Source organism: Impatiens glandulifera, chromosome 4 (genome assembly GCF_907164915.1).
Source record: "Impatiens glandulifera chromosome 4, dImpGla2.1, whole genome shotgun sequence".
In the NCBI taxonomy this organism is placed as follows: Eukaryota; Viridiplantae; Streptophyta; class Magnoliopsida; order Ericales; family Balsaminaceae; genus Impatiens; species Impatiens glandulifera.
Genome location: NC_061865.1, coordinates 22,006,412 through 22,032,442, shown reverse-complemented (window position 1 = coordinate 22,032,442; position 26,031 = coordinate 22,006,412). Strand labels below are relative to the sequence as shown.

General features: G+C 26.8%; 1 protein-coding gene across 1 annotated transcript; it reads left to right on the top strand.

Annotated features, from left to right (window-relative positions):
* Positions 1 to 938: 938 nt before the first annotated feature.
* Positions 939 to 22,403, top strand: LOC124934938 (homeobox-leucine zipper protein HDG1-like). The gene is made up of 10 exons (XM_047475426.1): positions 939 to 1,061; positions 1,165 to 1,673; positions 19,600 to 19,773; positions 19,850 to 19,967; positions 20,078 to 20,695; positions 20,875 to 20,898; positions 20,981 to 21,184; positions 21,276 to 21,450; positions 21,600 to 21,964; positions 22,053 to 22,403. Exons 1-10 carry the CDS (start codon positions 939 to 941, stop codon positions 22,401 to 22,403), a joined length of 2,661 nt encoding a protein of 886 aa, XP_047331382.1.
* The last annotated feature ends 3,628 nt before the right edge of the window (positions 22,404 to 26,031 follow it).

Below are 26,031 nucleotides of genomic sequence, written 5' to 3'. Positions count from 1 at the left end.
AAGAACGGATCGAAGAAGAACGGATCCGAGGAGAAAAAAAGATTATATCAAAGAAATCGATCAACTACAAAATAGATCTGAATCCCAACGGTAACATAATCACTTTAAAATCTAATCTAACTACAAAATCCTAATATATCATCAAACATAATAATTACTTTTAAATCCCTAACTAACTTAATAATCTAAATACAAATTCCTAATATATCAAACATAATAATAATTACTTTTAAATCCCTAACTAACTTAATCTAAATACAAAATCCTAATATATCAAACATAATAATAATTAATTTTAAATCCCTAACAGAATCTAAATACAAAGTCCGCCCAAATTCGAGGAGAAAAAAAGATTATATCAAAGAAATCGATCAACTACAAAATAAATCCGAATCCCAACGGTAACATAATCACTTTAAAATCTAATCTAACTACAAAATCCTAATATATCAAACATAAATTACTTTTAAATCCTTAACTAACTTAATCTAAATAAAAAATCCTAATATATCAAACATAATAATAATTACTTTTAAATCCCTATCTAACTTAATCCAAATACAAAATCCTAATATATCAAACATAATAATAATTACTTTTAAATCCCTAACATAATCTAAATACAAAATCCGCCCAAATCTCTACAAAATCTCACAATCTACCAACTTGGCCCAAATACCTAACACATCTAACTGCAAAATCAACCCAAATCCATAACCCATCTAACAACAGAAAATATATTTTTCCTCTCTTTTCAAAAACATAACACAAATTCTCTTAACCCTAATAACGGTAACAAATTTAAAATCAGCCACCTATATATATTACCAAACTTATTCATTGGTTTATTTGCTCTAATTACCAGCAATTAACAACTCAAACAAATCCCATTTTCTCTCTTTTTTTAAGACAACTTCATTAATCCTTCAAGTACAACAATGGTGAAAGAAGGTGCGAGAGAGAATACGATCAAGTGCGATAAGAAGAAACAACAATTGACAATGAAGATGGCCAACATTAAGAAGAAGAGCATGGAGCTCTCCTCCCTCTACGACATCGACGTATGTTTTCTCAGTTTGGACGAAAATGGAAGAATAGAGTCTTGGCCGGATAATCGGATTCTCTAAAGCTAGAATCGGATCTCTACTTGATGGGTTGTCTCAGAAGTCTTTGAAAATATTCTCGAATCAAATTGTAGAAAAAATAGAGTTGATTGCCAACCAATTATCATCCAAGAATCAATCTTTGCCCTTATTGAACTCGGAAGAGGAGATGACGACCCTTCACTCCATGACAGGTCCGGTGCAGTCAAACTTTTTTGAAGATGATTTTGATATTGAACGTATGTTGTCCGAATTTAAGGCGTTGGAAGATGAAAAAATCAACACCCTTGATCAATCCTTCTTCAACACGGATGAGGAGATGATGGCCCTTGATGCCATTGCAAGATCCATGTTGGAAAAATACACTGAAGATGACTTTGATATGAAACATATATGGTCGGAAGGTGGAACACTAGAGGAGGAGGAGATCATGGCCATTGATAAATCATTTCCCTTCTTGTTCAACTCGGAGGAGGAAATCACGACCCTTGATTCTATGTCGTTTGAAGGATCTTCCAACGGTACCTCTATCTCTTTTACTACTAGGCATGAGCCTCTCAGAAATTTGAAGTTGGTTATTCCACCAGTACGAACGGTATCAACGACATTAACATAAGTGGTCAACATGCGAGACATTGGAGTGACAGTCCTTGTATGATAGAATGTCCAACCTATATGATTTAATTGTCCCTGTGTCGAATGATCACGTGAGACCAACTACATCCATCCATCATTCTATTATAAATTTGAGTGTATTAAATATATGTTATAGCCTAATATTTTATTATATACGTCTCCTTATTGAGTTTATCAACATTTCAAGATATATTGAATATGTTTATTATATACGTCTCGATTTACAATATTTTATATGCAAAATTAGATCAAAAATTCATTTGAACCATTTCAATTATCTTAATTTCAAGAAGATTATTTGATCAATTCCAATTATCACCATCTTCGTCCTGTATAGACAAGATTAAGAAAATAAAATATCTCATCTTACTCTTTTTTTTGAATCGACAACGATAACTTTTACATATATTAAATTTATAACCCTTTAATTGAATTGAAATTACAATATTAATAATAAATTATTTATCAAAGAACTTAAGTAAAGATTACTTAATAAAAAAATAAAATAACACATCTAGTCATTCTTGTCTATTCATTAACAAAGACATTAGATTGTTCATAGTGATAATTCATAAACATCTTAAAAATTTTATAATAATGTTTCATATCCATGAAAAACCTTAAATTAATAACATACTTTTCTTACATTAGTTTAGGATTCGAGTAAACACATATATTCACATTTATATTTGCATGAATATTTAATTAAAAATGGATTAATTAAATTAAAAAATCAAAATAAAAGGTAGATGAAGCTGAAAATAAAGATTCGGATAATTGTAAATAGATTCAAAATAATTTAAATGGACTAAAAGTAATTCTTGATCTTGAAATGGACTACCATCTTTCTTTATTTCCTAATTTTTATTTTTTTTATATATCAACAAAATATATATATATATATTATTTTCGATTTATTCTTTAGCATAATTGTAAGAATTTATTTGGTGGTTACACAACTATATTTATATTTTTAATATAAATATAAATATTTGAATTAAATAAATTAGGTTCAAATTAATAAATATTTCAACATTTAAATTTTATACCTATATATTTTAGTTTATATATTTAAAAATATTATTAATTTAAGAAAAATAACTAGAATAAAATGGATAAGATCTTTTACTTTCATAATTTTTAGGAAACCCAAAATTAGGGGTTTTCGTTTGTTTGGCTCAAGGCGAGATGAAGGGTCATTTAGGAGGAAAAAACTAACAAAAGTATGAAAAAAGGTAATGGCAGCAATTCAAAGTCCATTTTCAAATTTTCTTCAATAGTTGATCAATTAATGAACTACACGCATAGAATGATTAAAATGAGAGTCTCTAAAAACAAGAAAATAACTTTTAATTAATTAAATATCATTATTCTAATTTATAGTATAACCGCATCTAACTTTGAAACAACACAACCTCATTGATTTTGCCCAATTTAAAAACATAACTCATTTAACAAGATATATATCTCCTTAATGAATAAAGAAAATTCAAAATCACCTTAAGAAAAATTTTAAAATAAACACTACCAAATCAAATAAACGATTAATAAAGAATTCATTCAATTAACTTGATTTTAAGATCTAGAATTCATTTTATACATTTTCAATTTTCTTAATTTCAAGATTAAGAATTCATTCCACTTATATCATCTTCATCATAAATATACGTGAAAAAAATCATAATCTTACCTTTTTTATTTAAATCAATAACAATGACTTTTGAACTCTTATAGTGAAAAAACAAGTAAGAGAGAGAAAAGCTCGGGAAATTTCAGTCAATTCTCTCATCACGAACGGCACGATCGGTACGAACGACACAATTGGCACAAACGGAATAATCGACACGATCGACAAAATATCAAAGTCGCAGTTCACTTGTGGTGTTCGCGGTTGCTAGTCGCTTTGGGTTGCTTTCGGCACGATCGTCTCAATCGGCACGAACGACACGGTAACTCTAATAACTTGGTCGTTCATTCAGTTGCAAAACTTGATTGGAAAGTTAGGGTTTCTGTTTTACCCTGTTATTCAATAGCTAGTGTTTCTGGTGTATCATGTTCTATAATTGCTCTGTTTTGTTGTTGTTTCTTATTCTTCATTAAAATGGAAAGAAAGAAAATCAATAAGAATAAAGTAATCAAAAAAAATTTTATGGAAGGTTTAATGGAGACAGCTGAAATTGAAATTGATAGGATTCCCGAAAAATTATTCAGGAAAAACATGAATGCAACAAAAGTCAGTAACCAATTACTGATAAAAATTCTAAAGAAAATGTAGCAAGAAAATAGGGGACGAAAAAAGAATTTGGAAGGTTGGTTACAATGAAATAGCAAATCTCTTTGGACTGAAAAATCAAATCACAAAGCTCCTGATGCACGCAAAGAAATGAGAGATTATGCTCAACAAAGAAAAAATACATCAAACAACCGTCCAATTGAATGTACACTATCTTAAGGACTGGAATTTACTACAGAAGGAAGAGTATGAAAAGATAGTAAACTGGTCAGTTGAAACAATGAGGGAGCTGATGAAGTCCCCTAAATCTAAGACCTATACTATCAGGGGCAATTCCAGTTAGAGAGTAAACGAGGTCTGGAAAAATAACACAGGAAAAAAAACAGAGGATCATGCTTATAAAGGAAAAATCTACTTGGGCAATGTTAAAACAAAAGTGGAGGTACTCAATTCTCCTTTTGAATTTAAACTGTCAACTGAAGTGGAAGAAAAATTTGTTAAAGAATGGGAAAATGTATTGGTTGAAAACTACATAGGGAAGAATAAAGTATCATTCTCAGTCACCAAAGAAGCCTTAATGAAACAATGAGAGCAGAAGGGACTAGTTAAAATTTTTACAAATATATATGATCTCTATTTCCTGCAGTTCAAGAAGGAATCAAACTTGGATGATATTCTGAAATATGGGCATACTAAAAGAATTTAAATTAAAATGTACCTAACAACTTAAGAAGTAAATGATTAAGACTTTAATTAATAACAAAGTTACAATTTTATAAATTTAAATAAAAAAAATGTAAGATTATGATTTATGTTTATTTTTTTTTAATAAATTAACAATTTTAATTTTTATATATATTCTATTTATAATTGTTAAAATAATAATAATACAATCAAACAATTTTATTTTATAATATAATAATGAAATTTGTAATAAGATTAATCATTTTAGTATATATATAATTAAATTTATAATATATTGTTATTTAAAATATATAACTTTTTTATTTAAATAGGTTTATAATATAAAAAGTCAATATATATTTTAATAATTTATTATAACTATATATGAATTTCAATTTCTCAAAAATATTTAATTATTAATTATTCTTATTAATTATATATAAATATTTTAATACTTAAACAAAATAAAAGATACTATAAATAAATTAAAATTTAAAAAATATAAATACAAATTAAAATTATTAATTTTTTTAAAAAATTCAAAAAAAATATATATTTTCAAATTAGTGTATTACTTTTTATTTTATTATAAAATAATAAATTTAAATATTAAATATATATTAGAAATAAGAATTTATGAGAAATTAAGTTACGTTTTAACATAAATAATTTTTAGCCTTTTATAATATTAAGTTACTTTTGAGCATATATATATATATATATATATATATATATATATATATTATCTTTCTTGATTTATTTAAGTTACCTAAATTCCTCATAAAAGAATTTAAATTAAAATGTACTTAACAATTTAAGTAAAAGATTAAGACTTTAATTAATGACAAAGTTACAATTTTATAGAATTAAATAAAAAATTGTAAAATTATGATTTATGTTTAATGTTTTTTAATAAATTAATATTTTTAATTTATATATATATATATATTCTATTTATAATTGTTAAAATAATAATAATACAATCAAACAATTTTATTTTATAATATAATAATGAAATTTGTAATTAAATTAATCATTTTAATATATATCTATATATATAATTAAATTTATAAAATATTATTAATTAAAATATATAATTTTTTTATTTAAATAGGTTTATAATATAAAAAGTTATTATAAATTTTATTAATTTATTATAATTAGATATGAATTTCAATTTCTCAAAAATATTTAATTATTAATTATTCTTATTAATTATATATAAATATTTTAATACTTAAACAAAATAAAATATACTATAAATAAACTAACATAATCTAAATAATACCCTAATCCCTAACCCATTCTATTTACCCATTCTATTTATCTCTCTTTTCAAAAGTATAACACAAATTCTCTTGACCCTAATAACGTAACAAACTTAAAATTAGCCAACTATATTACCAAACCTAATTACTTTAATTACAAGTAATTAACAAGTGAAACAAATCACATTCTCTCCTTTATCTCAAACAACAAAATCCCAACCATAACAAGAATAAGAAATCGATCAACTACAAAATCCGAATCCCAACGGTAACAAGATCTCCCAAATCTCTAATACATAACTGCAAAATCACAAATCTAATTACAAAATCGCACGTCTACCAATTAGGCCCAACATAAAATATATTTTTCCTCTCTTTTCAAAAAATAACACAAATTCTCTTAACCCAACAAACTTAAAATCAGCCAAATATATATATTACCAAACATATTCATTCATTTATTTATTCTAATTACCAGCAATTAACAACTCAAATAAATCCCATTTTTTCTCTTTATTTTTAAGACAACTTCATTAATCCTACAATAATGATGAAAAAAGTTGCAAAATAGAATACGATCAAACGCAATAAGAAGAAACAACAATTGACAATGAAGATGACCAACATTAAGAAGAAGAGCATGGAGCTCTCCTCCCTCTGCGACATTGATCTGTGTTTTCTCTGTTTGGAAGAAAATGGAATAATAGAGTCTTGGATAATTTAAATCAAGTTAAGTCCATTCTTGAACGCTACAAAAAAGAAGTTTCAAAGAGGAAGAAGAAGATCTCCACTACTATTGCAGCAATAGATCATGTTCAAATATCTAAATCTGGATTGTCTAAAGCTAGAATTGGATCTCTACTTGACGGGTTGTCTCAGTAGTCTTTGAAAATATTCTCGAATCAAATTGCAGAAAAATAGAGTTGATTGCCAACCAATTATCATCCAAGAATCAATCTTTGCCCTTATTGAACTCGGAAGAGGAGATGACGACCCTTCACTCCATGACAGGTTCGGTGCAGTCAAACTTTTTTGAAGATGATTTTGATATTGAACGTATGTGGTCCGAATTTGAGGCGTTGGAAGATGAAAAAATCAACACCCTTGATCAATCCTTCTTCAACACGGATGAGGAGATGATGTCCCTTGATGCCATTGCAAGATCAACGTTGGATAAATATACTGAAGATGATTTTGATATGAAACATATATGGTCGGAAGGTGGAACATTGGAGAATAAAATCACGACCCTTGATTCTATGTCGTTTGCAGGATCTTACAACGGTAACTCCATCTCTTTTACTACTAGCCATGAGCCTCAAAATTTTGAAGATATTATTCTACTAGTACGAACGGTATCAACGACATTAACATAAATGGTCAACATTGGAGTGACAGTCCTTGTATGATAGAATGTCCAACCTATATGATTTAATTGCCCTGTCTCAATTGATCATGTGAAACCAATTGAAGATCCATCCATCCATCATTCTATTATAGATTTGTGTGTAGTAAATATATGTTATAGTCTATATTGATATTCATTGTTCTTAATAAGTTTCAAGAACATGTTTTATTGAGTTTATCAACATTTCAAGATATATTGAATATGCTTATTATATATGTCTCTATTTGTAATTTTTTATATGTAAAATTTGATTAAGAATTCGTTTGATCCGTTTAAATTATCTTAATTTCAAGATCATTAATGTATTTTATCCATTCAAATTATCATCATTTTCGTCATGAATAGACAAGATTAACAAAATAAAATGCCTCATCTTAATTAATTTTTTCATTTAAATCGACAATGATAACTATTTCATATATTAAAGTTATAACCCTTTAATTGGATTGAGATTACAATCTTAATAGTAAATTATTTATCAAAGAACTTAGGTTAAGATTACTTAATAAAAAATAAAATAAGACATTAGTCAATTTTGTCTATATATTGAGGTGATAGTACATAAACATCTTAAAATTTTAAGAGGTGATAGTACATAAACATCTTAAATTTTTTATAATAATATTTCATATTCAAATTTAAGATCTTAAATTTGATAACATATTTTCCTTACATTAATTTAGGTTCAGAGTAAACACAAATCTTCACATCCATATTTCATATTTGGATGAATATTTAATTAAAAATCGATTAATTAAGTTACAAAAATCAAAATAAAAGTAGATGAAGTTGAAAATAAAGATGAGGATAATTATAAATGAATTCAAAATAATTGAATTGGACTTTGGTCTTAAAATTTTACATCTTGTAGTTTTTCTTTACTTCCTGTTTTTTATTTTTTTTTATTTATCAACAAAATATAATATATATATATATATATATATATATATATATATATATATATATATATATATATATATATATATTCTTTCTTGATTTATTCTTTTCTCGATTTATTCTTTAGCATAATTGTAAGCATTTATTTGGTGGTTATACAACTATATTTATATTTTTAATATAAATATTTGAATTAAATAAATTATGTCCAAATTAATAAATATTTCAACATGTAATTTTATACCTATATATTTTAGTTTATATATTTAAAAATATTATTAATTTTATAAAAAAATAACTAAAATAAAATGGATAAGATCTTTTACTTTCATAATATTTTGATTTATTTATTTTTCTTTCATAATAATTTTATAAAATTAAAATATATATAAACAAATAATTACAAATCCTTCGTATTTATTATTTATATATAATATATAAATGTAGATTGAAAGAATTTAATTTTATATATATTAATGTAGAAGTTAAATATATTATTGTTTGGTCAATAATTATTATTATTATTATAAAATCAATAATATTATTGTCTATATTATGAATATAAAAAATATTGGGTAAAATAAAAAAGAGAGATCCATGAACTTGAATATTTTTTTTATCTTAAATTAGTACAAAAACATAGAGATCATAAGGTGAAATGCAACAAACATTCAACAAAAATCAATAATATTTCACTAAGCATATTCCTAGGTTTTTTGTTTAGGGTTGCATTTGCATTTAGATTTAATGCCTAAATATATAGTATAACATAAAAACTTTGACAAATTGCGATATGGTAATTTAAACCGAGAGACATTAAGGATATATCATTTTTAAACATAGAGAAATGTATTTGTCGTTTAGAAAATGTAACCATTATGAACATTTAGTCAATTGACAAGTTTGTTGCAAGTTGTTTTATTTTGGGTCAAATGTTGAGCAATCTCCTTTATTTGAACCTTTCATTAACTTTTGAAAGACCTATAACAAATGTAAAATATTTGCAAATGAAGGTGTTTTCATTCAGTTGAATTATAATATATAAAATAATATGAATTTTTGATAATAACATAATATTCATGTATATTAAAAGGGACATAGCTAATCGAAATTAACATGTGATGTTAGTTCTACTACCAAAAAGAGCTCAACATGGTATTGACAAATACCAGTTTCAACAACGTCTGAATTTTATCATTAGTATAACAGTGATGTCTCTTTCGTATAACAGCGAGGTCATTTTCGTATAACAGTGAGGTCACTTTCGCTATACGAGTCGCTCCCTCAAAGTCGTGCTCTCAATCATTTTTCAAAATATAAATAACATAATATTTATTTTTTCCAATCTCCCTAAATCACAGAGTAACTTAATAAAAACACAATAAATAAAACAATTTGACTATTATATAACAAATATAGTTATCATAGAACACATTTGAAGAAACTTCATATGCCCTCATCTTTTTTAAAAGTTTTAGAGATTTGTAAACATCGATAATTGCACAAAAAACGAATTAAGATGTTATACTTAATGGAATTAGGGGAGATGTCACAATCGACCATTCACTTAAAACAATCAAACCTCATCGTCAATCTGATATATTCGGTTAAGGCCTTCGATTATCAAAGTGAAAATGAAAATATGAGGACAAAAATCATTCTTCAGTAGAGAATGTAACATTTGCTTGGCTTAGTTAATTTCACCAATTTGCAATAATAGTTAATTAGATAGTTAAAAGTGATAAGATTTAACAATATTCCCCTTTCGTACATCTCTTTCAAAGCTTCAGCATATCTGAGTTAAGTGAAAGTTAACTTCTTTGATAAGTTTAATATAAGTATTAAAATTCAATTCCAGACCTCAATCAACTGATATATCAGATAATTCATCAAGATCCAAATTTTTGATCAAACAAGTCATTACCATGTTGAATGTGGAATTATATTCATTTTCTAGCCATGGAATTACATGCAAACATTCAAGAATCCCATCAACATAGACTTATAAGTGGCCTCGTTTGGATTTACATTCTCATTCATTTTCTCAACTATGGAAAACATTTCATTTATTAGAATTGTGTATGTAAATACATTTGGAACCCTCCATTTTTTTAACCAAACGAAGTGATTCATCTACAACACCAGTTTTGCAAGTTCCATGAATGAGGATGGTATGTGAACCTATCAGGCTTGCATTTGTCAGAATTTCACATAAGCTAAATCTATTTAATTGGATTTCATAAGTACATCGATAACTACATTGTAATCTGGTTGTTAGACTAATAATGAGCTAACCCATACCTATTAAAGCCTAGAGCAAATCTTCATTTAACTTGTAGCCTAAATCTCTTATATCTTGGATAAGCTCAGTTGATAATAGGGGTGAGCATTGGGTGGTTTAATCCGAAATTCAATCCAATCCGAATCCTAAATACTAATTCGAATTGGATATTTTGGATTAGACTGAGATCGGATCGGATTGAGATCAGATTGAATTAAATCGGATTGGATTAGGATTATCCAAATTATACAAACTGTCTAAATAAAAATATATTTTTTAATTAATTTTCTTTAAATTAAATTTTATCTTAATATAATATAATTTTACTTCTCATTACTTGACATCGATATTTATTTTTATTTTTTTTTATTTTTTTTTTCATATTCAAATTTAATAATAATAAAAAATTCGAATTTAAAAAAAAAATAAAAAATAAACTGTTGAATTATTTCAAGTTGATATATATATAAATATTTTTAATTTGGATTATCCAAACCATTTTCAATCCAATCCGTATCCGATCCGTACTAATTAGTAAAATGGTTTGAATTACGGATTGGATAAACTTAGTTTGGATTTAATACGGATCGGACAAAACGAATTGGTTTTACCCATTTGCTCACCCCTAGTTGATAATAGAACCCTTTCAATAAGAACATTAGTTAAAACAATGTGAATTGATCAATTTTTCAACAACAATGATTAACATTCATAACTCATAAATAAAATTTCAAAGGGTGTGAAGGTTTTCTTGATTCTGTAAAATGATCATGACTTTACAAGGATCCAACCTTATCAGTAAAAATGATCGGCCTTGAGTTCATGATTTAACAGTAAATATTTTAATTATAAGCTTTGATCGGTGGGAGGAAACTGATACACGTTGAAGATTTGGGCTTCATAGAGATGTTTCAACCTGGTTTTAAAATGTACTTGTTCACGAGCTTCGTCATTAAGAGAGCACATAAGATTCGCAAAATAAGGACGGCTCCATTATTTTTTTGTGAATGGGGACGGCTTCATTTTCAATAACTGTCAATCATTGGTATGCTGCTCTGCATAACTAAACATCAATTATCTACCGTGAGGGAGAGAACTTGGTTTATGTTATCAAAAACAAGATTTAAGGTCAAAATACTTAGGTTCCTTAATAGATTTAATGTATTATTCATCTGATTCTTTTAGAAGTAAAAAAAAACATTCAAGAAAGGCAATAAATTAGTTGTGCTAGCTCACATCTTCAGACAATTAGATAGAGTTAAATCCACATAAAAGAACGATAAATCGTTCTTAACAGCATCACCAGAAATATACAACAATGGAGCGGAATTCAACACAGATGTATATAGAATTAGCAAATAGGAGCGGAATTTGAGCAACCATGTACAAAATAAGTTTTATTGTGAAGATTCATAAATTATAGTAGATCAGCATTCGATACGGATTAAGAATGTAACTTACGGTGATTGCTGAACCAGTGTTAAGTACTTTTAGTCCTCACAGAAGACCTTCAGTACGCACCATCCGTAGCTATCTATCGTCCTCACCCAAATGCTGGGCCACTTCAAGCACCATCTTTAGGATACAGGCATTAGGCTATATGTGATGGCTGATTCAAAGCTGGAAAGGATGAATCATTTACCTTGGGAAAGTTGGCAAGCTTTGCTGGGTTTGGTCGTGCCATTGCAAGAGTGCAGAAGACCTTCTTTTCAGCTGCGCATATCAGTTGTTTCATTTGATTGATCATATGAATATGAAGATAACCACCGGCCAATAGACATTGAAATAGAAGATAAATTGTTCAGCTGAAACAGAACATCTGTCAATGATTTTCTTATTATATGCTGTATTGCATGCATGAGCATATTCAAGTCCAAAGAGAACCTGCACTTTATAAAGTTAGAGATACAGGATGATAACAATGAAATATCATTCATTCATACATGGAAGCCATATATATCACATGACAATAATTGAATACAGCATCAATAATTGATATGTTGGTTGATGATTTGAATACTGGAATTGAGAAAGTGACAGTTGATTGGAGAATATTATGTTATTTTGGAAAATATCTAGAACGCATCTAAATAAATTCTTTCTGCTACTGATCAATCTTAGCTCCAAATTGAGCATTCATTATATGAGCAGTCTGGCAAAGCAGCATTTCACCAATTTGGGATGGGCGACGCGGCTAAGACTGCCACATATACCAAGATTATTCAAACTAGCATGTATCACGTGCATTTGTACGAGTAAGAATATAAAAAACGTGAAAAAAATATTACAGTAAAAATGTTTATGGGCGGGTCAACCCATAATCTGACCTACGTATTCATTTACTCTCATATGTATTCCAAATTAACTACAGCTCTCGATCCGGCAATCCGGACACTTTAAAAATTAAGCATCATTATATATAAATATATTAATTAGTTAAAAAGTTGAACTTATATTGTTAAAACGTCTCACGTTCATCAAATTTGGTGTTGAATTTTAAAATATAAAGTGTTATTAGCTTAGTTGGTTAAAAGGTTGTTCTTGTTTTGTTATGTTGCAAGTTCGAACCATACCTATAGCATTTTTAATTTTAATTTTAACCGTTTTAAGTTTATGGGGGGTCAACCCACAATCCGACCCAAGTATCCATGTACTCTCACATATATATCCAAATTAACCACAGCTCTCGATCCGACAATCCAGACACTTTAAAAATTAAGCATCATTATATATATAGATTCTCTACAATGAACGTTCCTAGTCCAACAAGTTCCATTAAATAAATTTTAGTTTTCTCTCATCAAAGCATATACAGGATCAAAGAAGATCTTCTCCATTGTATCATTCTGAAGCCAAGCAAATTAAAAGAGAACCGGTGTCCGTTGGAGCAAATATGACCGTTGATGTGTTTTGAATATATAAGAAGATAAAAGGAAGAACATAAAGAGACTTGATTATCTAGTCTCTCTGACTAATTAATCTCTCTACAAATATATATATATATATATATATATATATATATATATATATATATATATATATATATATATATTCAAGCATTTGCCTTAGTAATTTTTCTGTGAGAGACAGTTCATACAAAGTATTGTATTAATTCTTACATCTGTGTGATTGTTTGTAAGTTGAATAAATAGTATCTATTCAACAAGTTTTGTGTACTAGGAGTTCAAAAACAAGTAGTGTTTAATTCATGGTTGTCCGACTGGGTTTGTATAAGCGTTGTATTCAAACCAAAGTCTTCTAGTGAATATTCTTCTCAAGGTTGAGAAAAAATGCTTCTCGAGGTCGAGAAAAAGGGGTGACATAGGAGAGTTTACTCCGAACATCCATAAACAATCATTTTGTCTTGTGTTCTTTACTTTTTGTATCATTCAAACTAATTATTCGTTGCTTCAAGTTGAAACAAACACTTTTGCACTTGAACTCGGTTCAAGAGTTTGTGACAACTAGTGTAGAATAGAGATCGACATTAACCTCTAACAGTGTTATTATCAACCGAAGAGTGTGTAAGCATTCACCTTTGTGAGACCCTAATCTCCCTTCGCGATCTCGATCATAACAGATGCCTTGGGAGGCAAATAACGCCTTTTGACCTATTAAACTCGGCTCCGATTGGAAAAAGTCATAGTAAATACCACAAATCGTTTAGAAACTTACCTTTCTCAATATAGCGAAGAAAGTGAAAAATGAATTGACTATTTTAGTTAATGTAAACGATTCTCTTTGGATACAAATTATAGATGAAGAAGGAGAAGTCGTGGAATCTCTAAACCTCGGAGAGTACGTCAAATTGTTCCCTCATTGTTTAGAAATTATACCATACAACAATTCTACCTAGTATGCCACTACTGACATGCCACCAACAGCTTTACGATCCTTTATGCCTAGAGGATCTTGAAGGATGAAGTGAGTATATATATGTACATTCATCATTTCATAAATTACCATTTATATGTGATCAAATAATTTAACCATTTATTTTCACTTATAAACATAATTAAAGAAGGCAATGAAATCAACGTAAAATTGGTAATTTTCTTATTCTAATATTTAATCACACCTCAAATAGGTTTTAATCAAAAAAACGTCTTAATTTTTTTCGTATTCTTTCCCCCGCCTCTTCTTTGGCTTCTTCTTTAGACACATTTCTTCATTTTCAGAAATCTTTTTTCTTTGGCAATTTTAATTTTTCAGCATTTTCTACGATTTCTTCTTCCACATCTCTTTTGCTTATAAGTTCTCGAACCTAGATCGACGTTCGTCTCTTTGTCAAAACCGGTAAGTCTTAAAGTTCGAAAACCTTAACCCTATTTTTCTATCGCAAAAATAATATTGTTTGCTGTTGAAAACCCTAACCGTATGTTTTTGTCGTCTCTTCGTTTCTTTTACTTTTCAGGAGGATATCGTTCATGTAACTACATCCAAGTCTGTCGAAAACATTCAAAAGTAAGTTCCCGAAAATTATTTAGTATCGTTACTCATTTAGTTAGGTTTAATTAGAATATGATTTAGTATTCATAGTCATGATCTTCTACTTATTTAGTTAGGTTTATACCAAACATTGTCTACTTTTAGTTAGGTTTATCATGAACATAACTCATTGATTTAGTTAGGTTTATTCCGAACATGATTTAATATTTCTAGTCATGATTTGCTACTAATTTAGTTATGTTTATCTCGAACATGGTATACTTCAAGTTAGATTTATTTTGAATAAGACTCGTTGACTTAGTTAGGTTTATCCCGAACATGGCCCATTGATTTAGTTAGGTTTATCTTGAACACGATTTAGTATTCCTAGTCATGATTTGCTACTAATTTAGTTAGGTTTATTCTGAACATGGTCTGTTTTAAGTTATATTTATCCCGGACACGGCCCATTAATCTAGTTAGGTTTATTCCGAACATGATTTAGTGTGGTCGTGTTCGGGACATTTTCATGTACAAATAAAACAAAAATTTCAATTATAATGCATTCCATAATAAAAATGTCTCAAACATGGTTTGGAACATTTTCATGTTCAAATAAAATTTGAATTTTCAGTTCTGCTGTATTCGAACATGAAAAATGTCCAAACATGGCAATGATCGGGAAATTTTCATTTTCAAATAAAACTTGATTTTTATGTTTAAATAAATTTTAGTTAAAAAAATAATAAAATATTATATTAATTTGGAAAGAATCTCAATCAAAATTATATTGAATTATTAACCAACTAGGTAACCAATTTGGGCATCCAACTATATTAAGAAATTAAGAAAATTTATAAATTTTGTTGAGAAAGGATGAAGATTTTTTATTTTATTTTTTATAAATATTTCATTTATAGTAAAAATAAAAAAAAATCGTTTAAGCATAAACAACAAAAATTGACAAGAAAAAAAATAAAAAATAAGAAGAAATTGTACTTAATGAATTATTTGGCTAGTAAATCTTTAAAAAGAACAATTAAAACATATTCTATATATACTGTATATATAAAATAAAATAAAATATATTGTGCTCATTTTTCTGGTTTTTAATTGCAACAATTAAGTTATTAATTTTTTTTTAAATAATTTATAAAATTTAATGAAATAAAATTTAAATTTGAATTGATTTAAATTTTAATATTATATAAATATAAGATTAATTATTTTTTATGGCTGAGTAAGACTAGGGGTGTTCAACCGATCAGTTAACCGGTTAACCGGTTAAACGGTTCCGGTTAATATCAGTTTTAGCTTTTATTTTACAAATCGGTTAACCGGCTGTTAATGGTATCGGTTTTATAGGTTCTAGTTCTACCGGTTTTGGTCGGTTCTGGCCGGTTAACCGGGTTTAACCAGGAACAGATAATTCATTTTTTTTAAATTAAGTAATAAATTTATAAAATTTATTTTTTTAAATTATTGTTTGCACTTTTCTATTTTATTATTCTCTATCCTTTCTTGTCTTTATTATAATTTATTATATTATTATATTATATAAATATATTATATTATAATAATATATTTTATTGATATATTTAGGAATATATTATAATATATAATTTTATTGTAACAATATAATATATTTTATAGCTATTCTGTTAGGTTTTTATATGTTTCTTGTGAAAATTCAAATTTATTATGTCGATTAGTCTTTGACCAACCAAGTATAAGCGAATATGATTGAATTCCCTTCTCAACCGATAGAACATGAAGTGAAATCGGTAAATTATAATTTATAACTTTGATTTTAGGTGTTTCCGTGTTGAACGTGTTAAAGAGAAAGTTAAAACATGAAGTGAAGGTTGAACTTTGAAGACATCAAGTTTTAATTTGCTTAACTATTTTGATTTTGTTAATTTATAATTTCACGCTATCGTATCGTTATAAAAACAATTTTACATATTTTAATGAAATTATTTCAATTTGTTTTTAATTTATTTTTGTAAAATTTTATATCGATTATAATGTTTTTTAAAAATTATTCTATAAAAATTATTTATAAAATAACTCATACAAATTATAAAATATAAAAAATATATAATTAAATTATTGCCGATTTACCGGTTAAACCATTAGAAAAATAGGGAAACTGAAAACCGAATCGTTTAACCAGTTAAAAACCGATTAATCGGAACCGCTAGAACTGGTTAACCAATAAACCGTTAAAATGAAACTGGTTAACTATCGGTTAGGTTACCGGATTTCCGGATTTTTTGCACAGCCCTAAGCAAGACTTTGTTAAACTAATTTTAAATTGTAAGTGAGTTTCTAATAGTTTATATGTCTAAATAAGTGTGTTATAAAAGATTTTTTTAAAAAAAAATGAATTAAGGAAAAATTATATAAATTATTTTATTATTTTAATGTCATGATAAATTTGATATATTGTAAAAGGAAGAATATTTAATTTTTAAAATTCATATATTTTAATTCACTTTTAAGATTTAATTTTTAAAATTCATATATTTTAATTCGCTTTTAAGATAAAATGTTAGATTTATGAACTAAGTCAAAGAATGTAAGAATTAAACTCATATAATAAAATACAAATATATATTAAAATGTAAATTATTTTATTTAATATTATAATTAAAATGTACATTAAAATTTTGAATTAAATAAAAATCTAACAAATATTCTCATTATGACATTTGATGATATTTCCTTATTAAATTAAATGTGTATTTTAATTCATTATAATTAATTAAAAATATATATTAAATTCTAAAGTTGTTATATGTTCCATAATGATATTTAATGATTTTAATGAAATTAAATAAAAATATAATTCATTTAAAAAAAAAATGGAACAAGTATATAATCCATTTTATTTATATTCATACAAATGATTTTTTATAATTAATTTATAAAATAAACTTTATTACCTACAAAGGTCTATCTATATATAGTCTATTCTTTTACTAAGAGTTCACAAACTAAACAAAAAAACATTTAAAAGAATTATAAGAATTGACTTATAAGTTGTCAAGTAAATAAAAAATAATTATTAGAATATAATAAGTTGTCAACAATAATAAGTGAGAACAATATTACTCATTCAACCTATAATTTTTTCTTGGCGAAAGAGAAACTAATAAATTTTCTTAAAAGATTGTTTACTAATAATAAAAAAGATCGTTGTTCACACATCTATAAAAATAAATTACTCTAATCATACATTATTTAGTCTTTATAAATTAGTTTACAATCTTTCAAATATAATACTATTCAAGTATCTACTCAAATTGCTTCAAGTAAATTTATTGATGAATTGTATCAAAATAAATTTTACACAAAACTCAGAAGGATTAATAATATTGTAAAATTATTGTTTGAAAGTTAAGGATAAAATGTTAAGTCATTAATAACATGAATAATAAGTAATTTGTTTGAAAGACACGATAAACAAAGAAATAAAATATTTAAAATACAAAAGTTAAAACATATATTATTCCACTAAAACTTTCAAAATTATTATTGATAAGACGACAAATAACATAAATTGGTATCGATCTCATTAAAGCGTATATACTAGTTAGAATATTGTCACTTAAACATCCACACTCAAATAAAGTGTTACTTTTAAAAGTGGATACAAAGTACATGAAATCATTATTGATAACACGACAAACAACATAAATTAGTATTGATCTTATTAAAGCGTATATACTAGCTAGAATATTAGCTAGAATATTGTACTTAAACATTCACAATCAAATAAACGGTCAACTTTTAAAAGTGGATACAAAGTTCATGAAATCATATTCAACCAAATTTAAAATTTGAACTCATCACCTCATTGTGGTTTTATCAATAAAGAACCATACACTACAAAATCTTTCTGAAAGTTTAAAGAGCCTTTAAAATATATATATTATTTTATAATATATTTTCAAAAAGTTATCTAAATAAAAATTGAACTTGATTTTTATTTGGTGAATATGAAAAGATAATAAACTTTTTAAAAGTAAAAACTGTAAAGAAGAAAAAGTTATTTCTTTTCTCATTTTTTATTATTTCCATACCTAATCACCCTACAATAATGGTCAACTGCACTTTAATATATATTTTTTAGTTATACAAAGTATTATATATCTATAAATTCTACGAAAGAAAAATGTCTAGGTAGGTAGATAAAAGCAAAAATATTACTCTAATGAGATAGATAGTCAACTTGAGTTCGATAAAAATTATAAAGTCTTCTACCTTATATATATAACAAAAAAAAAACATTGAAGAGAAGAAGAAGATCATTCACTACTCTTTACCCAGAAGAAGATTAGAAGGGTCTTCTTCCTCCGATGTAAGTTAACATTTCCTTGTGTTTTTATGTATATCAGCTGAAAAATAGGTCATCTTCCTCTTTCTTCTTTTTTTTCATTTTCTTGATTATTGACATCTAGACACAGGAATTTTCAACATCATAAAACTAGGGTATCACATTTTATTTAGTGTGTGTTTTAGGGTTTTTATTTCAACTTGGTTCTGATCAATGATTGATTAGTTGGATCTAAATTTTGATACAGAACTAGCTTGGGTTTCACATTTTAGTATTTGTGTATGTGTTTAACTGAGGTTGAATATAAATTTTGTTACAGAATTCTGAGATCATTGGTCAAGGGCTTACATGAAATGGAAAGAGTTGAAGAATTAGAGAATGATAATAATAATAATGAAGGGAGCAATTCAAATGAGAATGGCGTAATACCTATGAGGAGGAGAACTAGATCATATCAAAGAAATACTCCTTTTCAACTTAAAGAACTTGATAAGTAAAAATCACTTTTACTTTCTCTTCTTCTATTTTTCTCCATTTAATGTTGATAAATGATTTTATCCAATATTTAGTTTGTTTAGAATAAATCAACATCCTAATGAACAACAAAGAAGCGAGCTGGGTACAAGAATATCACTGAATAGTAGACAAATCCAAATTTGGTTTCAAAACAAACGGTCTCATTTGAAGGTAAATAATAATATAAAATTGATATAACTGTGTGTTGGGATGATAACTTCCTATATATAATATTTAATTATTCTTGGCATTAAAAGTATATAATAATTTATTTTTTACAGGCACGTTTAGAACGTCATGAAAATAATCTTTTCAAACAAAATAAGACAAATATTCAACTTGAAAACCTTAAGTTGAAAGAGTTGTTAAAAACTTCTCTTTGCACCAAGTGCAACAGATCAAGGAATCCATCTGATCACAACTCTGTGGAGGAACACCGTCTGAGACACGAGATCCACCGTCTGACCGAGGAATTAAGCAAGATGACAGGGCTAGCACAAAGATGCCTTGGAAGGCCAATAATGTCTTTTGACCTATCAAACTCAGCTCCCATTGGACAAGTACCAGCTCCTCTTCCTCCTGTTATGCCAACAATTTCCTTAGCAGGAGACGTGAGCCAAAACCAGTTAGAAAATTCACCATTTCTCAAGCTCGCTGAAAAAGCAATGGAGGAATTGGCTAAACTAGTTAGCATAAACAGTCCTCTATGGACACAGACCGGATGCGAAGAAGGAGGAGGAGGTGTCGTCGTGGAAACTCTAAACCTAGAAGAGTACATCAAATCGTTCCCTCCTTGTTTAGAAACAAAGCCCGACAAAAATTCTACTCGATATGCCACTAGGGCATCCGGCATTGTTGCGGCCAAAAGCTCGTCCATCCTTAATTCCTTAATGGATGAAGTAAGTATGTATATACTAGTTGTTATGGTTCTATCTTTCTATATACTAGTTCTTAAAAACCATTTATCTATATATCAAATAATTTAACCATTTGGTTTCTTGTGGTCGAGTAGAATCAATGGACAGATTTATTTCCATGCATTATTGGTAAGACTTCTATCATAGATATCATAATCCAGGCAGGCAACAGAATCTTACAAGTGGTAATTTTGTTATTACAGCGTTTTATCAAGCATTAATGAAAATTATATATGATTAATTGTTTTTTTTTTCTTCTTTTTGTAGATGGACGCTGAGCTACAAGCGCTATCTCCTATTGTTCCTGTTTGGAAAGTGAAGTTTATTCGATTCTGCAGACAGATTGCAGAGGGAGTGTGGGGAATGGTGGACGTGTCGATTGAACTTTCCCATGAAACTAGCTCAATTGTTAATTGTAGGAGGTTCCCTTCTGGATGTGTTTTGCAAGAAATGCCCAATAATTTTTCTAGGGTAAGTATATTATTAAAATGTTACCACATATAATAGATAATTAGTAGTTTATGTTTTCTTATTATTGATTTTTGTGAGGGATGTTTTTCAGGTCACCTGGGTGGAGCATTTGGATTACGAAGAGAACGAGGTTATTCATCCGTTAGGAGTCATGAGTTGTAGTCCGTCTTTTGGTGCTCAAAGGTGGCTTGCCTCACTTCAAAGACAATGCCTATGCTTGGCAATAATCTCGTCTCCTCCAGCCTCCACTCAAGATCAAACTAGTGGTAATATTTGTATTCATTTCCTCATGGGTCTCCTTAGAGTGAAATAACTCTTGTTCTTATTAGTTTTTATTAGTGTTATTATATAAATTATTTGTTGCATGGGGCTTCCCTCTTTATCTCACTTGATCAGTGTTTAGTTCTTTTCTCAGGGATGGTTAGTCATTCCACTAAGAGAAGCATGGTTAGTATGGCTCATAGAATGGTGCGTAGCTTTGGTTTCGGTTTATGCTCGACTGTGCACCAATGGAAGCTAGTCCAAGCTGGGGAAACCAGGCTGACTATACGCAATAACAATAACATCGATAATCCAGGTGAGCCAACTGGGGTGGTGCTGTGTGCCACAAATTCGGTCTGGATGCCTCTTTCCCATCGATGTCTGTTTGATTTCCTAAGCAATAAACATAGAAGGGGAGATTGGGAGGAGGTACAATACACCATGCCAATACAAGAGTTGGCTCGAATCAACAAGAGCAATGACGACGAACTCAACCGCGTCTCTTTTCTTCGCACGACGGTATTTAGTCTACCATCGACAATCACATTAAATATTCATTTATTTAATTAATTCTATGTTTATTGTTGTTTGATTGTTTGTTTGTTAGGTTTTAATTGATAGAAATAATCAAAAGGTTGTGCCTATAGTGCAAGAGACACAATCAGACGAGTCGGGATCCATGTTGGTGTATGGGATGGTGAACTTACCGGTGATGCAGGTGGTGATGAGCGGCCAGGATTCAAGCTCGGTGGAGATACTTCCGAATGGATTTTCCATCATCCCAAATATCAGAAGAAGAGGATGCGAGGAGGATTCATGTACGATGACAGTTGCGTTCCAAATACTGACGAAGAATAGTCCGGGGAATATGAACCTCTCGATGGAGTTGATTCAATACATAAACAACTTGATGTCTCAAAGGATTCGGAGGATCAAATCTGCTCTTCATTGTGGTTAGTAAAGGTGGTAGTGTTTCGGGTTCTTATTAGTTATGATAATAATGTATTAAGAGAGAGGATTTAAATTTTTATTATGTCATAAACTTTTATGGAATGGGATATTAAAATATTTATTTTAATAGGCATAGAGGTAATGAACAACTAAACACTATTTTAATTTTAAAATATTTAATTAGAATATTTTTTTTCCATCTCTCTCCTTAATAATTTAATTCCCTTTTTTTTACATTAATTTATTTTTAATATTATTTACTATTATTTTTTTTCTTATATTAATTTTATTTTTTCACTTTCTTATATATATATATATTTTTTATTATAATAGGTCATTAATTATTAAAAATAATGAATTATTTATAAGAATCTTTCACTTTCCCTTTTTTTAATAATTTATTTATTTATTTTTTGCATTAATCCATTTTTATATTTATTCCTCTTTTTTTCTCCCTTCTATATCAATTTAAATTTTTTCTCTTTTTCATTTTTTAAATTATATTTTTTTTTCTGATCATAAGTAATTAATAATTAAATTATAATAAATAATTAAGAATTTATAATAATCTATCTTATTTTTTAATAATTTATTAATTCGATTTCTTCGTACTAATTTGGTTTTAAAATTTATTTCTTTTTTCTCTCTATAGTGATAATTAATTTTCTCTTTATTTTTTTTTATATATTTTCACTTATCATTTTTTTCTATTATTTTAATTTATATATAGAGAAAGAGTATGTAGAGGAGGGTTTAAATGATACATTTAAATATTTAAAATTTAAGTGGAGAATAAAATTATAATAAAATAAATATTAATTGAGGATTATTCGAGAAATAATTATTGATTAATAATAAAGGATCTATTTACTTTTATAAATGAAAATATATATTTATATATTAAAATAATATGGGTTTTTAGATAATTTAAATTTATATGTATTATATATAAATATACAATTTAATATATAGATAGATTGATATATATGATTATATATATAACTATAAATATATTTAAACTATTTATAAAATGAATTTAAATTTGATGTAATTTTTTTTATGTTGTATTCATAAATCTTTATGTTTCTCTAATGATTTTTCTTCTTCTTTACATTAATTCATTTGCAACCCTTTATTAATAATTATTTTCCATTCATTAAATAATTTTAAATATATTTATATATATATATATATAATTATAGATATATTTATATTTTTTAAATATAAATTATTATCTATTATATTAAAATATTGGATGTTTGAAAATTTTCAAAGTAAAAAATGGTATATATATATATATATATAAGTTTTTACATTAACTTTTTATTATTTATTAAATAAATAAATGAACTCACTTCAAATTTTATTTAAATTTTTTAAGAAATTTTAAAATATTTAGAAAATAGAAGTATACCAATAAAAAAAGTTAATAAGATTAATATAATTAAAAAAAATAATGGTTTGAATGTTTTATAGAAGAAATTAAAAATAATATAAAAGGATAGTGATGTTGTTAATAGAGAGTAATATAAAATAATATTTTTTTTAGATAAGGATTGTTTAAGCAAAATAACAATAAAAAAATAAAAATAAAAATAAATAAAATACAACTGTCCCTAATAAAAATTAAAATTAAAATTGAGTCACCAACTTAAATATATACATTCTATGAGCTAAAAACTTAGTTAGATAGTTAAAAGTTATTATATTATCAAAATATTATTTAATCGATAAAGTATTAATTTATTATTTTATATGTATCATAATAAAATATAATTTTGTTTAATATGATTGAATTTTAAAATTCTTTTATAAAAGATATTTATTTATTGTATAAGTGGTTAAAGTATAATTAATTGTAAAACTTTTTATATTTTTAAAGTCATTTAATATGTACTATAAATAGTGTAATATTTTATGTTATAAGATGATTTTTATCTTCAAATACATACATACATACCATACATACCGTACACAATCTTAAAACTAATAAATATATATGCAATGTAGTTTGCAATAATAACATTTCATAACATTGTAGAACTGATTGCGAAAAGATTATATATAATAGTTAATGCATAACTTAATGTTATAATATTACGAATATTTCAAAAAATAATTACAAAACTATTATATAAAATTGTAATATGGTTTGCAGTAATATATTATAAAATATATTATTTATTTGTATTAATGCAATGTTTATTACAGATTTGTTTATCAATATTATCCCAGTTACTTTTAATTTTAATTTGCAATAATCACAGCCTTATTTATATATTATTTGTTACAATAGAGAAATAAATTTTATTACAAAAGATTTTGCAAGCATTGACGTGAATATATGTTAGTATTATTATCAGCATTATTCCGTGACTTTCTTATTACTGGATAAAATGGGAATGTGTGCGAAATTGATTGGTTGGATTATATTTTGTTTCTAGACGGTTAAGTTTTTTTTCATTGTTAATGGGAGTTCTCAAGGATTTTTTTAAAGCTTTAAAGGATCATACATGGTGATCCACTCTCCTTTTTTGTTCATCATCGTTATCGAAACTCTCTAAAAATGATGGCTTTCGTAGAAAACTCGAGACTTATTCGTGAAATGAGTTGTGGGTTAATAAGATATTCTTTTGTCATATCATATTTGTTCTTTTATTGATGACACGCTATTCATAGTTCAGGCTACCTATAGGAATTTTAAATAACTTTGGGATATTTTATTGATATTCGGTGCATGTTTCAGTCTTCGAGTTAATCTTAATAAATCAGACATCTATTTTTCAAATTCTGTTTCAAATAGAAAATAATGAGGTTGTCAAATGTGTTGGGTTTTACAATTAATGGTCTTCCGTCAATATATCTTGGTATGTCATTAGGGGCTAAATTATGATTCAATGTCTCTTGTGACCCGATTATCACTAAAATAGAATGTAAACTATCTAGATGGAAAAATAAAATAATCACATAATTAAGGGGGTCGGGTAATCTCATTAAGAGTGTGTTTTCATCTACACCCACATATATGATGTCGTTATTTATTATCCTCAAGAGTGTGGCAGTGTTCTATGGGGATATTTTATTTATCATTTTGTCATCTAATTAGTTAGGATAATGTTAAATTTTTAAAAATCAAGGAGGTCTAGATATTCAAGATCTTATTTCTTTTAATAAGTTTCTTCTATCAACATCATATAGTAGATTTGCAATGGAGCCGAGTAGTCTTTGTGCATAGATAATTTAATGCAAATATGGTAATGATTGGTCTTGTATGATAAAGAATGAAGCCGAACATCTAAAATAAAAATGGTTTGATGAAAAAAAATTGAAAAGGTTTGAGAGTTGATTTTCATGTGAAATGGTTTTCCAAATTTGAGGAGGGTAGATGGTGGGATGAGAGAGGAAATGACGTGGTGTCACGTCATGCCATGACTAAAAAAGTAAAAAGTTGAAGAGAGAGAAAAAATAAAATCTTTTTTATTTTTTCACCTATTATCTTATTTGTTGAATAAATGCCTTATTAAGATGAGATATTAATAAAATTTAAATATGATTACCAATATTAATTTTGTTTATGTACTTACTAATAAAATTTAGATAAATAAGTAAGACGGATCACCATGGTTAATTTTTGT

What these genes read in the sequence shown, in the direction of transcription:
- LOC124934938 (XM_047475426.1), top strand. Translation starts at nt 939, where the DNA reads ATGGTGAAAGAAGGTGCGAGAGAGAATACGATCAAGTGCGATAAGAAG. An exon ending in CCTCCCTCTACGACATCGAC is followed by an intron (nt 1,062 to 1,164) that starts GTATGTTTTCTC and finishes GGGTTGTCTCAG; the next exon opens with AAGTCTTTGAAAATATTCTC. An exon ending in GAGCCTCTCAGAAATTTGAA is followed by an intron (nt 1,674 to 19,599) that starts GTTGGTTATTCC and finishes ATTTTGTTACAG; the next exon opens with AATTCTGAGATCATTGGTCA.